The sequence below is a fragment of the Neopelma chrysocephalum genome, unplaced genomic scaffold (genome assembly GCF_003984885.1).
Source record: "Neopelma chrysocephalum unplaced genomic scaffold, ASM398488v2 Primary Assembly neopelma1_165, whole genome shotgun sequence".
Taxonomy (NCBI): Eukaryota; Metazoa; Chordata; class Aves; order Passeriformes; family Pipridae; genus Neopelma; species Neopelma chrysocephalum.
In genome coordinates, this window is record NW_020897827.1 from 708816 (window position 1) to 728218 (window position 19403).

General features: G+C 63.1%; 1 protein-coding gene across 1 annotated transcript; it reads right to left on the reverse strand.

Annotated features, from left to right (window-relative positions):
• Positions 1 to 7809: 7809 nt before the first annotated feature.
• On the reverse strand, positions 7810 to 10232 carry LOC113976498 (frizzled-2). Its single transcript, XM_027701729.1, has one exon. The coding sequence runs from the start codon at positions 9642 to 9644 to the stop codon at positions 7971 to 7973; it is 1674 nt and encodes a 557-aa protein (XP_027557530.1). The 5' UTR covers positions 9645 to 10232; the 3' UTR covers positions 7810 to 7970.
• Between the last annotated feature and the right edge of the window lie 9171 nt (positions 10233 to 19403).

Genomic DNA, 19403 nt, shown 5'->3' on the forward strand with positions numbered 1-19403 from the left:
CTGTGTGGGGCTCTGGCACCGAGACCGCCGTGGGGCACCCCGGGGGACCCACTGTGACTGCACGGTGGCGTGGGGTGAAAGGGGGGTCCCACGCGGGACACCGCCCACCCGTGGGCCTGGCGCGGGCGTGGGGGCTGCAGCGTGGGACTACATCGATGGCCACGTCCTCCCGGGAGGTCCTGGGGGGTCCCAGTGGATCCCACGGCCCGCACAGCGCCCCAGACAGCCCCGGAGAGGGAGGAAAGCCCTGGCAGGGCCTCGGCACCGGTGACGGCAGGGCCCGTCGGGGAGGCTGTCCCTGTCCCCTCCAGGAGGATGATGTCCCTGTCCCACCAAGGAGGATCCTGTCTCTCTCCTCCCGAGGAGGATCCTGTTCCTATCCCACCGAGGATCCCACCCTGTCCCCACCCCAGCCGGGAGGATCCTGTTCCTCCCCCACCGAGGAGGATCCCATCCCACCACCGGATCCATCCTCGTGGGCGGGAGAGCCACTTTCCAGTGTGTTCTCCCCCTGTTCACACCCCCCTTCCTGCCCCTTCCCCTGCCCCGGGAGCTCTGCTGGCAGTGGGGGAACAGACAGGCTGGGCTGGGGGGACACCCGGCCCTGCACCCTCAACTGGGCAGAAAACAGCCCCCAAATCACCACTGAGCTCCCCAAAACCACCCGTAGCTGACCCCGTCCTGCTTCTGTCCCCACCATGGTCCCAAACAGCCCAGGATGAGCATCCTGCAGACCAGCACCTTTCCACCACTGGAAAACCAAATTGAATGGCTTGAAGGGTCAGTTTTATATCAAACTGGGAATAAAACCAGCTTTCCCTGGTGTGCCAGTGCTCCGGGGAACCCCCAGAATGGTGGAATCACCCCGAGGGGTGACAGCCCTGGGGACAGGCTGTAGTTTGACATGGGGAGGTGACACCAGAAGCAGTGGATTTGGGGGGGGTGGAGGTGTCTTTAAGGCCATTCAACCCCTGGCTCTGTCTCCCTGCAGTGGGAAAAGCCTGGAGAGCAGACTGTGGGATGAGTGGTGTTGAGACCTGACCCAACTCATTACATCTGCAGCACCAGGATGGATCCAGCCCTGTGCCCACAAAAGACACTTAAAAACACCCTCAAAAATGGAGGGATGATATATTTTGGCGATTAGAGGCCCAAAAAGTGGCTTCAAGGGGGGAATGGAGGGAGGATTTTGGCAGAGGAAGGGCTGGGGCTGCAGTGGAGCCGTTGGCTCGAGTTGCTGTGGGCAAACATTGGGGTCCATGACCAGGGAACCCCGTGTGCACCAGGCACATCCTGGAATTCCGGAGTCCATCCACCCTGGCATTGAATCAGTGACTGGATTTAATGAATTCACCCCTTAAAAAAGAGCATTAAATGAGTTTTGAACCCCATGTCCACCCCTGAAACCCAGCAGGCGTGGGTGTGTGGTGACAGGGGGTGCCTGTCCATCCATCCCTGCATCCTTCCATCCATCCCTGCATCCTTCCATCCATCCCTCCATCCCTCCATCCACCCATCCATCCATCTATCCATCTCTTCATCCCTCCCTCCCTTCTCTTCCCTGGAGAAGGCAGACAAAGCCAAGCAGAGTGTTTGCCCTGCTGGGTGGTGATTTCTTTCCCTTCATTAATAATAATAACTAATAAAAACAATTAATAATTAATAAAAAGGGGTGATTTGAGCCAAAGGAATATTTTGTTCAGCCTGAAATGGCTGTTTTGAGGTAAAAGAGGTGGAAACAGGGAGTGGGATCAGGCCCTGGCAGTGCAGGGGTTATACCCTGCTGGGGTGACTCTGAGTTTTGGGGTACCCTCGATGGGTGGCCCCAGGGATGGGGGACACGGTGCCGTGGGGGAAGCACCCCCAGTTCTCTGTTTTGAGGTGTCATCCTCCCCCTGCTGCCCCTGCCCTGGGTTTCCTCTTGGGTGGGTGGTCAGAGCTGGACTGGGGGGGGGGCTGGGCTGGGCAGCAAAGGGGGGTCACCCTCAAGGTCCCTGACATGATGGCTCCTCCAGTCCCCAAACAGGGCAGGGACAGCCCCGACAGACTTTAACCCCTCCTGGCCCAGTACGTCAGTAGGGACCAGAGTGAACACAAGGGCTGGTGCTCCCCAGTGGGGACCACCTTGAGGCTGGGCTGGGGACCCCCAGGGGCCCACCCACTGTGGGGAGAGGGAGGGAGGGAACCCCACAGGCCCTGAGGGGCACCCACGGGGTGTGCACACATGTGTGTGTGCCTGGGGTGTTACTGGACTGTTCCTGGGCTGTGCCTGGCGTCTCCCTGGTGTGTGGTGTTTGCTCACGTCTGTGGGACAGGCACACACACGTGTGCATGTGATGGGACCCGTGAGTGTGCACATACATGTGCACGTGAGAGCTGTGTGTGTGTGGAGGCACCTCCATCCTGGGGAACCCCTTGCACGCACCCCCCTTCCCCTTGACACCCCACTTTCACACCCCCGTCGAGCACAAACACACCCCCTTTGCACAACCCCCAAGCACAACCCTCCCCTTTGCACCCCCCTTGGACACCCCCTCCCCTTCACACCCCCCGCGCACACCCCGCTCTCCTCCTCACACCCCTGGCGCACACACTCTCTCCCTGCACATCCCTCTCCGCCTCGCACGACCCCCTTGCCCCCCCCCATTTCTCCTCTCGCCCCCCCCACCCCCGCTCCCGCCCCATAATCGGCTCCAGCTGCACAAACATTCCCGCACCCGGAGCCGCCGCCACCTCCGGAGCCGCCCCCGCCCCCCGCCCGGATCCTCCCCCCGAGCCCTCCGGGGCCCCCTGCCCAGACCCTCCCCCCAGACCCTCCCCCCGGCCGGGGCAGCTGTGCCGGACCCGCGTGGCCGTGGGGCAGCCCCAGGCAGGGCAGGGAGGGGGCTGGAGGGGAACCACGTCCATCCTGCCTGTGTCCTTCCGTCCATCCGTCCGTGTCCCTCCATCCATCCGTGTCCATCCATCCCATTTCTACTCATCCTGTCCATGTCCACCCATCCCGTGTCCATCCATCCCCTGTCCATCTATCCCACCCATGTCCACCCATCCAGTGTCCATCCATCCCATCTGTGTCCATCCATCCCATATCCACCCATTCCACACATGTCCATTCTTCCTACGTCCATCCATCCTATCCGTGTCCACTCATTGCACACCCCGTGTCCATCCAGCACATCTGTGTCCCTCTATCCTGTGTCCCTCCATCCTGTGTCCATCCATCCCATGTCCATCCACCCATCCATCTGTGTCCATCCATCCCTTGCCTGTTCCCCCTATGCTCTCTGGAGGGCACTGGGGGATGGTGGGATCCCACACTCACCCATCCCATGTTCTCCAGGAGGTGCACCAGGATGGAGATTGGTTCCATGCCCACCCATCCGATATCCATCCATCATTATTTTCCAGGAGGGGTGCTGAGATGGAGATTCCCACACCCGTGTGTCCCGTATTTCCAATGGAGGACACTGGGAATGACACAGACCATCACACCCACTCATCCCAAGCTCTCCAGGAGAACACCAAGACGCAGAAGTGGCCCCACATTCCCCACTCCCCCGCTCTTCGGGTGGAGCCGGGGTCCCACACGGCTCCGGGGGGCAGAGGGATGGGGATGGATCCCACTCCCATCCCGCGGCACCAGGGCGGGATGGTGGGATGGGGACAGGATCCTCCACCTGCCTTGGGAGCCGCAGCCCCCTGAGGGACCCCCGAGCCGCCGGGGCCCCTCCCGCTTCCCGGCAGCTCCGGCTCCTTTAAGAGCAGCCCGGCCGGAGCCCAATTTAGCCGACGGCCGCCTGTCCCCGCTGGCGCCCGGCCAGGGCTCGGCCTCGGCCGCGGCCAGATCCCGCTCCAGCGCCCGCCCCGGGGCTGGGGGGGCCGGGGGCACCCGGGGGGCCCGCTGCCACCTTTGGGTGCTGGTCCCCGTGGCCTCAGGTCCCTGCAGGCTCCGTCGCCGTGGAGGTGAAGGCACACGGAGCCAGGAGCAGGCTGGGGACAGCCAGGGATGTCCCCACGAGGCCCGGGGACCTGTCATGCCAAATGATCATGGGGACACGACAACGAGATGTCCCGTGTCACCTCCCTCTGCCACCCCCCATGACACTGCTGGGGACCAGGACAAGAGGGGACAGTGGAAGGGGAAGGGACAGGGGAGATAGACCCCGTTGTCACCTGGGGCTGAGAATGGGACAGTCCAGGGACAGGGGAGCCTGAGGGCCATGGGGACAGAGCTGAGTGGGGGACAGGGTGGGTCCCTGGGGGATCCCAGGGACAATCCCAGGAGACAGGGTCCCTGGGGGATGAGGGACAGGACAGCCCATGGATGTGGAGACAGGAGAGCTCGTGGCCAGGGCAGCCCATGGTTCAGAGGATAGGAAAGCCAGTGGCAAGCAACAGGAGTGACAATGGACTGGGGGACAGGAGCACTGGAACAACCAGTGCTCGGGACACACCACGATCCATCCTTCTCCCAGTAAGACCAGTTCCTTCTCTAGCACTCCCTTCCCTGCACTGGTTTCACCCCGGGGCTGTCTCTGTGCTGGGACCAGCACCCCACGGCTGACCCGACCGTGGCTGCTCCTGGGGTCCCCCCCGTCTCCGTCCGCACCAGCACGAGCCCCGCGGGCACTGGTGGCACTGGTGTGATGAGTTGCGGGTGCTCTGGGGTCGGGCGGGCGGCGTTTGCGCGTTAATTGACCCCCGCGGCTCTGGCAGCTGTGAAAACAGAGCGGGGCTCATTAGGGGACATCAAAGGACCCCCAGCACGGCCGGGCGGGGACACGGCCCCACCCGCCACCGGCGTTTGCTGCCTCTTCACTTGGATTAAAAAGGGAAGAGGAGGATGGGAATCACCAGGCTGGGAGGGCTGAGGACAGCCCTGAGCAGAGAGGAGGTCCCTGTCCCTTGTTCCCTGTCCCCTCTCCTTGGGGTTAGTGGGACCTGGGGGGACCCGTTCTCTGGGTGACCTGTCCCCAGGGTGACTTGGACAGGGGTGATCCATCCCCAGGGTTAGTTGGGTTTGGGATGATCTCTCCCCAGGGGTGACTTGTTCCCGGGGTGACCCATCCTTAGGGCCACCCATTCCCAGGGTGACCTGTCCCCAGGGTTAGTTGTCCCTGGGGTGACTCATTCCCAGAGGGATCCATCCTTGGGGTGACCTGTCCCTGGTGTTTGCCTGATCCAGGGAGCCCCATCCCTGGGGTGACAGACCAGGGGATGGAGGGGACATGCACCGACTGCTGCTTGCAGACACCTTCCAGCGCCTCCCTGCTTGGGCTGCAAACAGCCCCAAGAGCCAAAAACCTCCAAAACCTCCTCAGAAATTTGGAAAAGGCCACATGGCACAGGATCCGGCCCAATTCCAACTCCAATTCCAGCTCCATTGCAGGATCCTGTGGGGCCCAGATGGGGAGACAGGGACCCCCAGCGGGTCCCAGCAGTGCCCATGGGGTGCCTGGAGAGCCCTCAGCATCCCCGGGGCTCAGGAGCAATCCCAGATCCCAGCTCTGTTTTCCAAAGCCGGGACATCCAAGCCTTTTAAAAAAAACCCTCCTCTCCCAGCTCCTGCATTCCTGGGTGGAGAGTTTACATTCCCCCCGTCCCCCGTGATCCCGATCCGCGCTTCGCCTCCGGAAAACAAAGCAGCCTTGGGTGGGAGCTGCTTTTTGGGGAGCAGGACCTTCCAGCTGGATAAGAGACCCCCATGGGCAGCACCCCAAAGCCAAAGCACCCAGTGCCAGGCTGGATACAGCCCAGGACCCCCATGGCAAGGGGGACCCCCCTGAGGTGGCACCATGAGGGCAGGGACTGAGGGGTGCAGGGGGGTTCCCTGCCCCCTTGGCTGAGGCCGGTCCTGCCCATGTCACCACCAGCACAAAGACAGCAAAAATCACCCCATTTTAATTCCCTTTTCCAGAGGCTCCGAAGGAGGGGGGGAGGGGGGAGGGTGACAGGGGTGGCTGGGGTGTCCTGGGGGTGCCAAGGGGGTGCTGACAAGGGTCCCGACCAGCCCAGCCCGACCCTTAAACTGCTTCTCCAAACCACAGAGGAGGGGGAAAAAAAGCCCTGGATAAGTTTCTCCCCCTCTTCTCTCCCCCTTCCAAGTCATCGCTGGAAAATTAAACCGGATCCAAAGAGTTTTTCCTTTCCAAAATGTGCTGGAGAGGCACTGCCTTAACCCCTTCGGCTCCTTCCTCACCCACACCGCAGGACTGGGATGTTTCAGGGGGTTTTGGGATCGTCCCGGGCCTTTGCTGGGGGAAGGGGAACAGCACAATCCCCCTGCGATCCCTCTTTGTGCTCCAGGGATCCCCAAACCCTCTGGAATGCTGGAGGTGAGAAGCACTGAGGCTCCCCGGGGCCGGTTTTGGGGCACCCCCGGGGCCAGTGCTTCCCGACCAGGTCTCCCTCTCCATTTTGGGAAGAGTATTTTTTTTCATTCCAACTAAATCCAGCTGATTAAATCCATCCTTTCCCCCCCCCAGCTCCCCGCCTGGAGCTTGCCCCTCTCCAGCTGAAAATCCCAATGTCCCCCCATCCAGCATCCCCCAAATCCTGACAAACCGAACCGGAGTTGGGACCCGCTTCTCTCCGGAGCCTCGGGATTGGGGGCCCACCCCAGCCAAACCCCTAATCCCAGAGAAAATGTGAGCTATTTCCTCTAGGAGGGGGGCACAGGAGAGGCCCCCCCTCCCACTGCAAACCGAAAATTCCTTATTTTTTTGGGTTAAAAAGCTCTTTTTTTCCCTTGCAAAGCGCTTTGTTTCAGCTGGAGGGAGGCGCTGGCTCATCCCCATGGGGCGATGGAACTGGGGGGCCCCACAGCATCCATAGGGACCCCTCTCAGTCCCCCAGTTTAATTCTTAGGGTTGCTTTGGGGGAAAAAAAACAAACAAAACAAAGCCCTCAGGAATAATCTGGTGGTTTTTTGACTCGTTTGTATTTGGGAAGGATTGTTCAAAAAGGAATTTGGGAGGAAAACTCATCAGCCAAGTTGGGGGGGGCCCAGGAGGAGCCCCCGGGGGGAGCAGCCCCGGCCCAGGGTCTCGTGGGAGCGAACAAAGGGGTGGGGAAAGAAAAATCCACTTTTTGGGGGAGTTTCGAAAGGAGAGCAAGAAAAATGGGCTTTTTATTGGGGTTTTTTTGCCTTTTTTTCCCCCCTTTTTTTTCCAGGGGCCGCTGGAGCAGCAGCTGGGAGGGAGCTGGGATGGAGTGGGAAGGGGGGAGGAGGGGGCCGAGGGTCCTCTCCAGGCTTGGCAGCGTTTTTTCCCTTTCTCTCCTCTTTTTTCTCCTTTTTCCCACCTCTTCTAAATTTTGTCCCCACTTCCTTTTTCTCCCTTTTTGTTCTCCTTTTTCTCCCTTTTCTCCCCTCCTTTTTTTCACTCATTTTCCTCTTTTTCCTCTCCTTTTTTATCTTCTTTTTTTCTTTTATCTCCTTTCCTTTTTTCTCTCTTTTCTCCCTTTTCTCCAATTTTCCTCCCTTTTCTCCCTCTTTTTCCTTTTTTCTCCCTTTACACCTTTTTCTCCCCCTTTTCCTGCCTATTTTTCCCTCCTTTTCTCTTTTTTCCTTTTTTCTTCCTTTCCTCCTTTTTTCTCCCTTTTCTCCTCCCTTTTCTACTTTTTTATTCTCCCTTTTTCTCCTCTTTTTTCCCTTTTTTTTCCTTTCCTCCTCATTTACCCCTTTTTTTGCCCCCTCCTTTTCCTCCCTTTCCTCCTTTCCCCCCCTTTTTCTCCTATTTCCCCCTCCCTTTTCTCCTCTTTCCTCCCCTTCATTTCCAAATTTTAAATAGAAATATATATAATTAAATTTACAAATGCTATTTACAGGTTTAATTACAAAAAAAAAAAAATCAAAGAGAAAGAGAGACACCCCTTAGACGTTAATAAATCTAAAAATAAAAAATATATAATAATCCCCCCCTCCAAAAAAACCCCAAATTTCAGGCCGAACGGCGGCGGGGCCGAGGGGGTCACACCGTGGTCTCGCCCTGCTTGCTGTTGGTGAGCCGGGTGTAGAACTTCCTCCAGGAGTGCAGGGTTTTTCCTGACCATATCCAGAACCCGGAGGTGATGCCCACGATCAGAGTCATGAGATACTTGATCATGTAGACGGTGAAGTCGGGGGTCATGCGGGGGGTGAAGTGCAGGGGGCAGGGGATGGCCAAGCTCTTGCAGTTCTGGCTGATCCAGCTGCGCTCCCAGTGCTCCCGGAACGCCTGCTCGTAGAAGTAGCAGGCGATGACGATGGTGGCCGGGACGGTGTAGAGGACGCTGAAGACCCCGATGCGAACCATGAGCCGCTCCAGCTTCTCCGTCTTGGTCCCGCCGTGTTTCATGATGGTGCGGATGCGGAAGAGGGACACGAAGCCGGCCAGGAGGAAGGAGGTGCCGATGAAGAGGTAGACGAAGAGCGGGGCCAGCACGAAGCCCCGCAGAGGGTCGATGTTGTTGAGGCCCACGAAGCAGACGCCGCTCAGCAGGTCCCCGTCGATCTGCCCCATGGCCAGGATGGTGATGGTCTTGACGGCCGGCACGGCCCAGGCGGCCAAGTGGAAGTACTGGGAGTTGGCCTCGATGGCCTCGTGGCCCCACTTCATGCCGGCGGCCAGGAACCAGGTCAGGGAGAGGATGACCCACCAGATCGAGCTGGCCATGCTGAAGAAGTAGAGCATCATGAAGAGGATGGTGCAGCCCTCCTTCTTGGTGCCCTGCACCACCGTGCGGTACCCGTCCTCCTGGAAGCGCTCGTTGCAGACCACCCTCTCCTCCAGCACGAAGCCGGCGATGTAGGCCACCGACACCATGGTGTAGCACCCCGAGAGGAAGATGATGGGCCGCTCGGGGTAGCGGAAGCGCTGCATGTCCACCAGGTAGGTGGTGACGGTGAAGAAGGTGGAGGCGCAGCACAGGACGGACCAGATGAGGATCCAGATGCGGGCGAAGCGGATCTCGTCCTCGTTGAAGAACATGTGGCCGTCGGGCCGGGCGGGCTCGCAGGGCGCCGCGCAGTCCTTCTCCCCCAGGAACTTGTAGTTGAGGTAGCTGGGCACCTTCAGCGCCCGCGGGCAGTGGAAGGGGTGGTCGAGGGTGGCGTAGCGGGGGGCGCCGGGGGTGCCCTGGCCGGCCAGCGGCGTGGCACTGGTGAGCAGCGCCGGCGAGCCGCCGTCCTCCGAGTGGTTCTGCCCCACGCAGATCTGCTCGGCGCCGTGCCGGGGGAAGTTCTCGCAGCGCAGCCGCTCCGGCCACTGGAAGCCGAACTTGTTCATGAGGGCCTCGCAGCCCTGGCGCGCCCGCTCGCAGATGGAGCGGCACGGCGGGATGGCCTGTTCCAGCACCGTGCACACCGGGGCGTACATGGAGCACAGGAAGAACTTCAGCTCCAGGGAGCACTGCACCTTCACCAGCGGGTAGAACTGGTGGACCTCCAGCCCCGCGTCCTCCTGGTTGGTGTGGCCCAGCAGGTTGGGCATGATGGTCTGGTTGTAGGCGATGTCGGTGCAGAGCGGGATGGAGATGGGCTGGCAGAAGCCGTGGTCGGGGATGGAGATGCCCTTCTCGCCGTGCAGCTGGGCCCGGCCCGGCGCCGGCACGCTCAGCCCCGCCAGCAGCCAGGCCAGGGCGGGCAGCACGCCGGGTGGGGCCATGGTGGTGCCCCGAGTCCCTGCGCCCCGAATTACTGTGCCCGGTGCTCAGCCGGATGGACCGTCCTCCCGTCCGGGTGTGCCGTGCCCGGGGCTGCCTGGATGGCTCCCGGTGATCAGCTCTGCCGTGCCTGGTGTGCCTGGACGGCTCCCGGTGACCCCGGTGCTTGCTGGATGGCTCCCGGTGATCAGATCTGCCGTGCCCGGTGCCGCCTGGATGACTCTCGGTGATCGAATCCGCCGCGTCCAGACGGCTCCGGGTGCTCAGCTCTGCCGTGCCCGCCGCTGGCCGGACGGCTCCCGGTGACCGGATACTCTCGGCTCCCGCCGGGATGACTCCCGGTGACGGGACCCGCCGTGCCCGGGGCTGCCCGGACGGCTCCCGGTTCCCGCTGCCCGCCTGCCCCGGGTTCCCGGCGGGACGGCTCGCGGTGTCCCGATCTACCGCTGCGTCTGCTCGGACTTGGCGCTCCCGGTGCTCGTCCCAGACACTCCCGCTGTTCGTCCCAGTCACTCCCGGTGCTCCGCGGCGCTGCTCCCGCTGCCCGGACTTGGCGCTCCCGGAGCCGCGGGCGAGCGGTGGGTCGGGGAGAGGGGATGGCGGGGGGTTGCCGGGCGGTCCCGGGGGGTTGCTGGGCGGTCCCGGGGGGGTCCCGGGGGGTGCCCGGGGCGCGGGGAGCGGAGCGGCCGCACCGGACGCTCCCGCCGCCTTTGTGAGGGGCAGCGCCGCGTCCCCGCGGGGCGGGGCCAACCCCCCGAGCCCCGCCCCCGCCCGGCCCCGCCCCGCCCTCCCAGCCAGTCACATTCAAACCTGGCGGTGGCCACGCCCCCCGCCGCCCCTGGCCACGCCCCCTCCCGTCCCGGGGGTCACCGGGCCCCCCCGGCCCGAAAAGTTTTTCCGAGTCGGGAAAAGTTCCCCCCCCGCGCCGGGGTGGGGTCGGGCCGGGGCCGCGATGAGAGGGTGCTCCCGTGTCCCCTGACGCCGCCCGTGTGCCCTGTGCCTCTCGTGTCCCTCGCTCTCCGCCTTCCTCGACACCCCCCCTCGTCTTCTGACACCCCTCCCCCCGTGGCCCCTGTGCCCCCCCACCCGTGTCCCCTGAGCCTTTCGTATTCCCTGCCCCCCGAGTCTTCTGCACCCCGCCGTGTCTTCTGCACTCCCCCTTGTCCCCTGTGCCCCCCCTGTCCCCCGCCACCCTGTCCCCCGCCCCCGGGTGGCCCTTGCCCCCCCGGGTCCCGTACCCCCCCCCCTTCGTGTCCCCTGACACTCCCCGTGTCCCCTGTGCCCCCTCCAGTGCCCCCCGCCCCCCGTGTCCTCTACACCCTGCATGTTCCCTGTTCCCCACCGTGTTCTCTGTCCTCCCCGTGTCCCCTGTGCCCCTCCTGTCTCCCCTTCTCCCTGCCGTGTCCCCGGACATGCCCCATGTCCTCTGCAACCCCCCATTGTCCCCTGTGTCCCCCCTGTGTATCCCGCCCCCCCCCCAGGGTTCTCTGCACCCCTCTGTGTCCCCTGTGCCCCCCTGGTGTCCTCTGAACTTCCCATGTCCCCTGACTCCCCACTCCATGTCTCCCTCCACCCACGCGGCTGCTCCCCCCCAGCCCAGGACCCACATCCCCCTGACGTGTTCTGGGGGGTCCCCCACTGTCCCCCAGTCCCCCTTTGGGTTGCAGTGGGGCAGGATTAGCCCCCATGCCCCCCTGAAGCCCCCCAAAAGCAGGGGTGCCTTGGCCCGAACACTCCTTGTCCCCTGGTGTCACCCAGGTGGTGCCACCACCCCGTGGGGTGTCCACGGCCACTCTGGGGTGCTGCACCCCCCCCAAGGCCACTGCACAGTCAGGGGTGTCCCCAAATCAGCCAGGGGGTGAGGGACATCCCCCATCCTACCCCCCACCACCAGCCCCACAGCTCCCACCCCAACCAGGGCTGTGGTGAAGGGACCCTCTGTCCCCAAAAACAGGGCAGGGGGAGAGAGCCGTGGGGCTGAGATGCACTGGGAGGGGCTGGGACACACTTGGGCGGACTGGGACACACTGGGCGGAACTGGGACACACTTGGGGGGACTGGGACATGCCAGAGGGGGACAGGATTCCCCAGGGGGGGGAATCAGGACACACTGGGAGGATCCAGGACATGCTGGGGGGATCTGGGACACACTGGGGGATCCAGGACATGCTGGGGTGATCCAAGACTCATTGAGAGGGACCAGGACACATCGGGGGGTCAAGCACACACTGGGGGGGCACTGGGACACACTGAGGGGACTGGGACACACTGGGAGAGACTGGAACACAACAGAGACCCTCATCGGGGAAAGAAACTGCGGGCAATCACCCCAAATTTCGGCAGCAGGACGGGGGGGCTGCCCTTCCCAAGGCAAGGGCAGTTGGGGGGGTTGTGGTGGGCAGCCCCCCACCCCCGTCCCGCTCCGTTCTGGGGGGCTTCTGGCTGCCCCCTTCCCTCCCTCCCTCCGCGTCCTCCCTCCCTTTCTCTCCCTTTCCTGTAACTTAAGCTTTTGTTGTGAGCAGGAGACCCGGGCTGCCGTGAAAAGAGGGGGCCCCACCGCCTTTCAGAGCGTAATTGAAACCATTGCGGCTCCTGGCCGAGGGGGAAGGGCAGGGGGGGCTCCAAAATCAAAGCCTGGGGGGGGCGCAGGGGGGGAGGACGGAACACACGATGCTCCCGGCCCCCCTCCCCGTCGGGACGTGCCGGGTGTCACCGCGGCGGGGGCGGGACACGGGGGGCTCCCCGCGCCCGGGGAGGGGTCGGGGCTGGCGGAGGGTCCGCGTGGCCCCGGCGAGCCCGGGATGGGGTGGGGTGGGTGGGATTGGGGTAGGAGCCAGGGCCGGGGGTGACTCCGGGGTGCTGCCTTTGGGGTTCCCGGGAGGGTGCTGGGCGAGTGCCCGGGGGTCCCGGGCGGGGGGGGCTGCAGGGAAGGGCCTGGCACGGTGCCGGCGGCGGGGGCTGAGCCCGGAGCCCGGCCAGCACTGCCTCCTGGCCCCATCCCGCTCCCAGTCCTGCTCCCAGTCCCACTCCCAATCCCGCTCCTTTGCTGCTCCCCCGGCTGCTCCAGCCACAGCTCCCCTTGGCCCCGTGGGTGCAGAGTCCAGCTCGGGTGACCCCACCGTGTCCCCAGGCCCGCCAGGGATGGGGACAGAGGGGAGCAGGGGTGTCTGAGCAGCCACGTCGATTTGGTTTCCTGAAAGCTCCGGATTTTGGCTTCTTTTCACCGGGAAAGGGCCCTTCTCATGTCCCCTCCCATCCCCCATGTCCCCTGCCCTCACCATGTCCCCAGTGCCCCTTGTGTCCCTTCCCCAGGGGGTGGTAGGGTCTGTCCCCCTGTTCCCTGTCCCACTGGGTGCTGGTGGCTCAGGAGAGGGGGCTCCAGGACCCACGAATGGTCCTACCCGGAGCGGGTGCTGAGCTCTCCTGAGGAGGGGAGAGCAGACCCTCCAGCCAGCCCTGGAAGGACCCCCTGGGTGGGCTGAGGGTGTCAGGGGACATCCCAGGGAGGCAGCCAGAGGGCTCCTGCCTGCTCAGAGGTGTCCCCTCACAGGGACATTCAGAGTGGCTCAGGGAATCCCTTGAGTCTCACTTGTCCCTGTCACCAGGCTCCCAACCCTGTTCCTGAGCCCTGCCAGGGCTGTACCGGGTGGCAGAGAGTCCTGCCTCCTCTCCAGAAGATTCCCTGGAGGTCTGGGGTTGATGTCCTGGCTGGGGGGAACCTGTGAGGACAAGGAGCCACCCTGGCACCCAGCAGGAGTGGGTGGGTGCTGCCAGCAGGCCAGACTGGGCTGTACTGGGAGTATGGGGCCAAACCCAGCTCCCCCCACCAGCTCCCCATCACAAGGGCACTTGGGGGGTCCTCCCTGCACCCATCAGGGCCAGGGGTGGGGGACACAGATGTGAACCCCCAGGTCCTGCCCTTGGACCCCCTGAAAGCGCCCTCAGCCCAGCCACAGGCTGGTGTCCCCTCTCTGAGCCTCCTCCCCAGGAACACCCCGGGGTAACCCTGGGGGTGGCACCATGGCTGGCACTGGCCCCATGCACGGCCCCACATGTGGGCTGGTGGCCAGCACCGATCCCAAGGGCAATAATTTGGGGGGGCACTGGCAGCACCACCTTGCACCACGTGTCCCTTGGGGTGGTGTGGAGGAGGGCGAAGCAGGGAGGAGCCGTGACAGGCGATGCCAGGCGGGCTGGGGACCCCGGGGGTCCCCCAGGAGCGCAGAGGAGGGGAAGGGCCCCCGGCCCTGCCCTCGGCTTTGTTTCACACTTAAGAGCCTCTAATTAAAACCAGGCACAAAGGCCCCGGCTGGCGGCGGGCGCGAGGTGCCAGCGGGGACGGGGGTCTGTCACCAAGGGAACAGGAGGGGACACAGGGTCCCTGGCACAGGTCCCCCTGCACCCCTGGGAGTGAGCAGGCACACGTGTGCACACACATGCACACACACGCGTGAACACAGCACCCAGGGGAGAGGTGACGTGTGGGGACGTGGCAGCAGGGCTGGGGGGCTCGGGGGTGCTGGGGGGGTCACACTCTGTGTGTGTGTGTGACAGCTCTGCTGGCACCTGGGGGTATGTGTGTGTGTGTCTGCACGCCTGTGCCCAGCTGAGCTGCACACACGCTGTGCTGTGGGTTAGGGAGGGCAGGAACCAGTGCTCAGGCCTGGTTTGTACTGGTCTAAACTGGTCTAATGGTCTGCAATGGCTCCACGGGGTGGGAGGGGTCTGTGATCAGCACTGGTCAGGTGGGATGGGGCTGAGAGCTGAATCCTGGGGTACCCCTGGAGTGGGCTGTGGGGTGAGTTGTGCCCTGGGTACCCATGGGGTGAGTTGGGGGCAGAGCTGATCCCTGGGGTACCATGGGGTACCCACTGCTACCACCGAGCTCCAGGGTAGCAGTGGGGTGAACTGAGCCCTGGGGTACCTGTGGGGTGGAGTGTGGGGTGCCCCCAGCCCCAGGGTACCAAGCCAGGCCCTCAGGTACCCCTGGGGCGGGCTGTGGGGCGAGTTGAGCCCTGGGGCACCCCCGTTGTGGGCCATGGGGTGCCTGAGCCCCGGGGCAGCCTGGCAGGCAGTGGACACAGCATTAGCCAAGCCCTGGTACCCAGAGAGTCCTGGGGAGCTGGTGGGCAACCCCAAAAGCAGCTGTGAGGAGCTGGGGGGACGAGCCCCCACCACAAACGGGTCCGACCGACCGGATCCCCCGGGGGTGGCACGTCCCCGGTGCCACGTGTTCCCTCCAGACCCGCTCCCGGTGCCGGCGGGGCACAGAGCCCACCGAGGCGGGCGCGGGGGAAACCGGCTTAAGCACACCTTGACCTTGCTGGCAGGGGAGGGATCCCCTCGGCTTGTCCGACACATCCCCCGCCAGCGCTGGCATTGAGAGCGCGCGAGCCCGCGCGAGGAGGGGCCGGCTTGAAAAGGCAGCTTAGGCATCTCCTGCTGCGAGAGATGGATTAGGGGCTTCGGGGAGGCCGGGGGACGGCACAGCCACCGCCGGGATATTGTTTGAACCCTTCCCAGGGATGGGGCAGCCGCGGCTTCTCTGGGCAACCGGTGCCAGGGCCTCCCCGCCCTCACAGGGGAGGATTTCTTCTGTACATCCAACCTAAATTTCCCCTCTTTCAGTTTAAACCCATTCCCCGTTGTCCTGCCGCTCCAGTTCCTGATGAAGAGTCCCTCTCTGGCCCCTTCAGATCCTGGAAGGTGCTGCGGGGTCTCCGGGCTGAACAGCCCCTGCTCTCCCAGCCTGTCTCCATAGGGGAGGTGCTCCAGTCCCCTTATCCACTTCATGGCCTCCTCTGGGCCGGCTCCAACAGTTCCCCGTCCTTCCCATGCTGGGGGCAGCAGAGCTGGATGCACTGTTCCTGTTCCCGAGGGGTCCCCCGGGGTCGGCAGCCCCGGCCCCCTGCGGGTGCCCCCGGCGCGGGCGCAGCTGTCGCTGTCAGGGCTGTCGGGGCTCGGGTATTTTTAGAGCCACCCAGGGACCGTTTCTGCCCCTGCAGAGGGTGACGGGCGTGTGGGGGTGGTGGTGGGACACAGGTTTCCCTTTTTACTCTGATTTAGGGCTGGAAACGCCCTGTTTGTGCCCAGAGCTGGCAGTGGATCGTGTGGGGTGTGGGGGGCCCTATACTGGGGGGATGGGGGTGGTCTGGCCATCTCGGCCCTGCCCCCGTGCTGGGTTGGGGTCTGTGTTCCCAAGGTGGTGACGGTGCTGCCTCGCAGGGGCAGCCCAGGGGCTGTTCCTGGTGTGGGGGGTGGCCCCTGTGGTGGTGATGGAGGAGGGACTGGGTGCCCCCCTGGCCATCCCTCCCTGTCCCAGGAACAGCTGTGCCCCTGGTGGGGACCCTGCCAGCACCGGGCATGTGACAGGAGGTGACAGAGCTGCTATTTATACCTGCCCCTGTCAGGGCTGGGTGTGGGGACACCAGAGAGCCCATGCCATGGGCCCAGGGTGGCTTTCAGGGTCCCCTGGGTGCCCCGCCTGTCCCACAGCACCACCCAAACCCCCCTGTAGGGTGGGGGGGGGCTCAGCATGGCCTGGAGGCCCCTCCATGGTGCCACACAGCCATTCCAACTGCCCCCAGCCCACTGGGGACAGAGCCACCCCTGTGCCCGGGGGGGGGGACATAGGTCTGTGCTTCATGTCCCCATGCCCAGTGAGGACACTGAGCTGTCCCTGTGCCCAGTGGGACACTGAGCTGTGCCCAGCCCCTCCAGGTTAGTGGGTACTAGGCACAGGTCCTAGTGGACACATGTCCCCAGCAGGCACAGGCCGTTGGCATGGGGAGATGCCAAGGAGGGGGGGCCACTCATTCCCAGCCTCCCTCCTGCTCCTCCAGCAGTGGGACAGGGGGGGACAGACCCCCAGAAAGCTGCTTTGCATGAGAAGGGGCCTCCCTGGCCCACAGAGAGAGGTGTGGGCTGAGGGTGTCAGGGGACATCCCAGGGAGGCAGCCAGAGGGCTCCTGCCTGCTCAGGGGTGTCCCCTCACAGGGACATTCAGGGTGGCTCAGGGAATCCCTTGAGTCCCACTTGTCCCTGTCACCAGGCTCCCAGTCCCATTCCTGAGCCCTGCCAGGGCTGTGTCAGCTGGCAGAGTCCTGCCTCCTCCCCAAAAGATTCCCTGGGGGTCTGGGGTTGATATCCTGGTTGGGGGGAACTTGTGAGGACAAGGACCCACCCTGCTCACACGTGCACTGGGGGTCTGGGGTCCCCCAGCCTGGGGACACTGTGCCCCCCAGGCACCTCAGGCAGAAAAGCCCCAGGACTGATCCCCCAGCTCCCTGCTCACCCCCTGTGGCACCCAGGGAAACTGAGGCAGGGCTGAGAGGCCTTGGGCAGCACTGAGGGCACCCAGCCCCAGGGTCACCCCTCCTCTCCAGCTCAGCACCCCTGGGGTGCCAGGCCCCCCTCACCCAAAGCTGAGGCAGGCAGGGCTGGGTGCCCCCCACCCCGGGGTGATGATGAGCACCAGCTTCTGCACCCGGCAGACCTGGGGGGACGTGGAGAAGGGGCATAAGCCACCAGCACACTGGGGTCCTGCCAGGGGAGCTGTCACCCTCCCCAGGGCTGGGAGACACCCACTCCCCACTCTGGGTCTCATCCCACCCAGCTCAACACGGCCCCACCTCCCTGCTGGGCCTGTTCTGGCTCAGCACCCCATGGTGGGTGTGGGTTCAGGGAGTGGGTGGGGGTCCCACTGCCTGCCTGGGGGGCAGGAGCTCCCTGTCACAGGCACAGCCCTGGTGCTGGGCCCAGGGTGCCCACCTGGGACCCAGGGTTGGGCTTGGCTGCAGGACACTCATGTCCCTCTGACCAAACCACCCCCAGAGCTGCTCCACGTGGCACGGTTGGGCTTCCTGGGCAGGGGTCTGGGGTCCAATCCTGCCCACCTGGAAGCTTTGGGAGGACAAGGAGTGGACAGTCCCTTGCAAAAACACCGTGGAAGGAGAAAGGCTGCTCCCCACCCTGCTTAAGCTTCTCCACCCTCCATGGGGCCAAGTGCCAGGGCAGTCCAGGACACCAGCAGGGACAGACCATGGCCTGTGGAGGAGAGGCAGAGCCCTGGCAGCTCTGGGCTGGCAGCAGCCCCTCACCCAGGCAGGTGGGAGCGCTGACCTGACATGGGACGAGATGGACACTGGGGTTTTTGTGGGGAGCAGAGTAAAGCACAGACAGGCACTGAATCAACAGAACTTTCTCAGGGTAATGAGGAGGAAATTCAAGGAGGTTTCTGCCCAGCAAAAGCTCTCACAGCCACCCTGTGGTGCAGAGGCCCCAGCCCTCAGCCACAAGGTCCCCAGCACTGTTTGAGAGAGAGACAGCATTAGAATCATAGATTATGAAGGGATTGGGATGGACCTTAAAGCCCACCCAGTCCCATCCCCTGCCATGGGCAGCAACATCTCCCACTAGACCAGGTCCCTCAAGGCCTCATCCAACCTGGCCTTGGACACTTCCAGGGATGGGGCAGCCACAGCCTCCCTTTCCTGGGAGGTTTTCCCTTCCAGAGGGGATTTCCTGGGGACATTTCTGCAGGGCTGCTGAGGTGGGTCAATGGGATGAGCACAGTATTTTGTCCCAGCAAGTGAGAGGCAGAGGTTCCATGCAGGAGCTCTGGCTCAGTGCAGGAACAGACCGAGCCTGGAGCCACCCTGGGAACACAAACCACTGAGTGCTGCAGGACTGCTGTTCCACCCAGGAAAGAAAGCCCTTGAGGACAGATTGGCCATCTGACTCCCAAAATTCAACACGGACAAAGATTCCTCCCAGACAAAAAGTGCCACCAGAGAAAGCTCTTGCTGCCCATGGAGTGCCAAGAGTGGCCCAACAACTGCACACGAGAGACGGAGGGTCAGGGCTTTCTTTCATGAGTGGAAGGGCAGTCGTTCACTTTTCGGAGGCCTGCGCAGAAATTGGCCATCTGACTCCCAAAATTCATCACAGATGAAGGTTCTTCCCAGACAAAAGGTGCCATCAGAGAAAGCTCTTGCTGCCCATGGAGTGCCAAGAGTGGTGCAGCATCTGCACTTGAGAGACGGAGGGTCAGGGCTTTCTTTCGGGAGTCGAATGGCCAATTTCTGCGAAGGCCTCCGAATAGCAAACAACTGCTGTGCCACCCAGGGAAGAAAGACTTTACCCTCTGTCTCTTATGTGCAGTTGGTGGGCCAGTCATGGCACTACATGGGCAGCAAGAGCTTTCTGTGTGGGCACCTTTTGTCTGGGAGGAATCTTCATCCATAATGAATTTTGGGAGTCAAATGGCCAATTTCAGCGCAGGCCTCCGAAAAGCAAACAACTGCACTTCCACCCAGGAAAGAAAGCCTTGACCCTCCATTTCTCATGTGCAGTTGGTGTGACACCCTTGGCACTACACGGAGAGCAAGAGCTTTCTGTCCTGGCACCTTTTCCCCGGGAGGAAATTTCGTCCATATGGAATTTTGGGAGTCAAAAGGCCAAATTCTGCCCAGCGCTCCTGCAAGCGAACAACTGCACTTCCACCCAGGAAAGAAAGCCCTGACCCTCTGTCTCTCAAGTGCTGCTTGTGCACCACTCTTGGCACTCCATGGGCAGAAAGAGCTTTCTGTGGTGGCACCTTTTGTCTGGGAGGAATCTTGGTCCGTATGTTTTGGGAGTCGAACAGCCAATTTCTGCGCAGGCTTCCAAAAAGCAAACAACTGCTCTGCCACCCAGGAAAGAAAGCCCTGACCCTCCGTCTCTCATGTGCAGTTGGTGTGACACTCTTGGCGCTACATGGA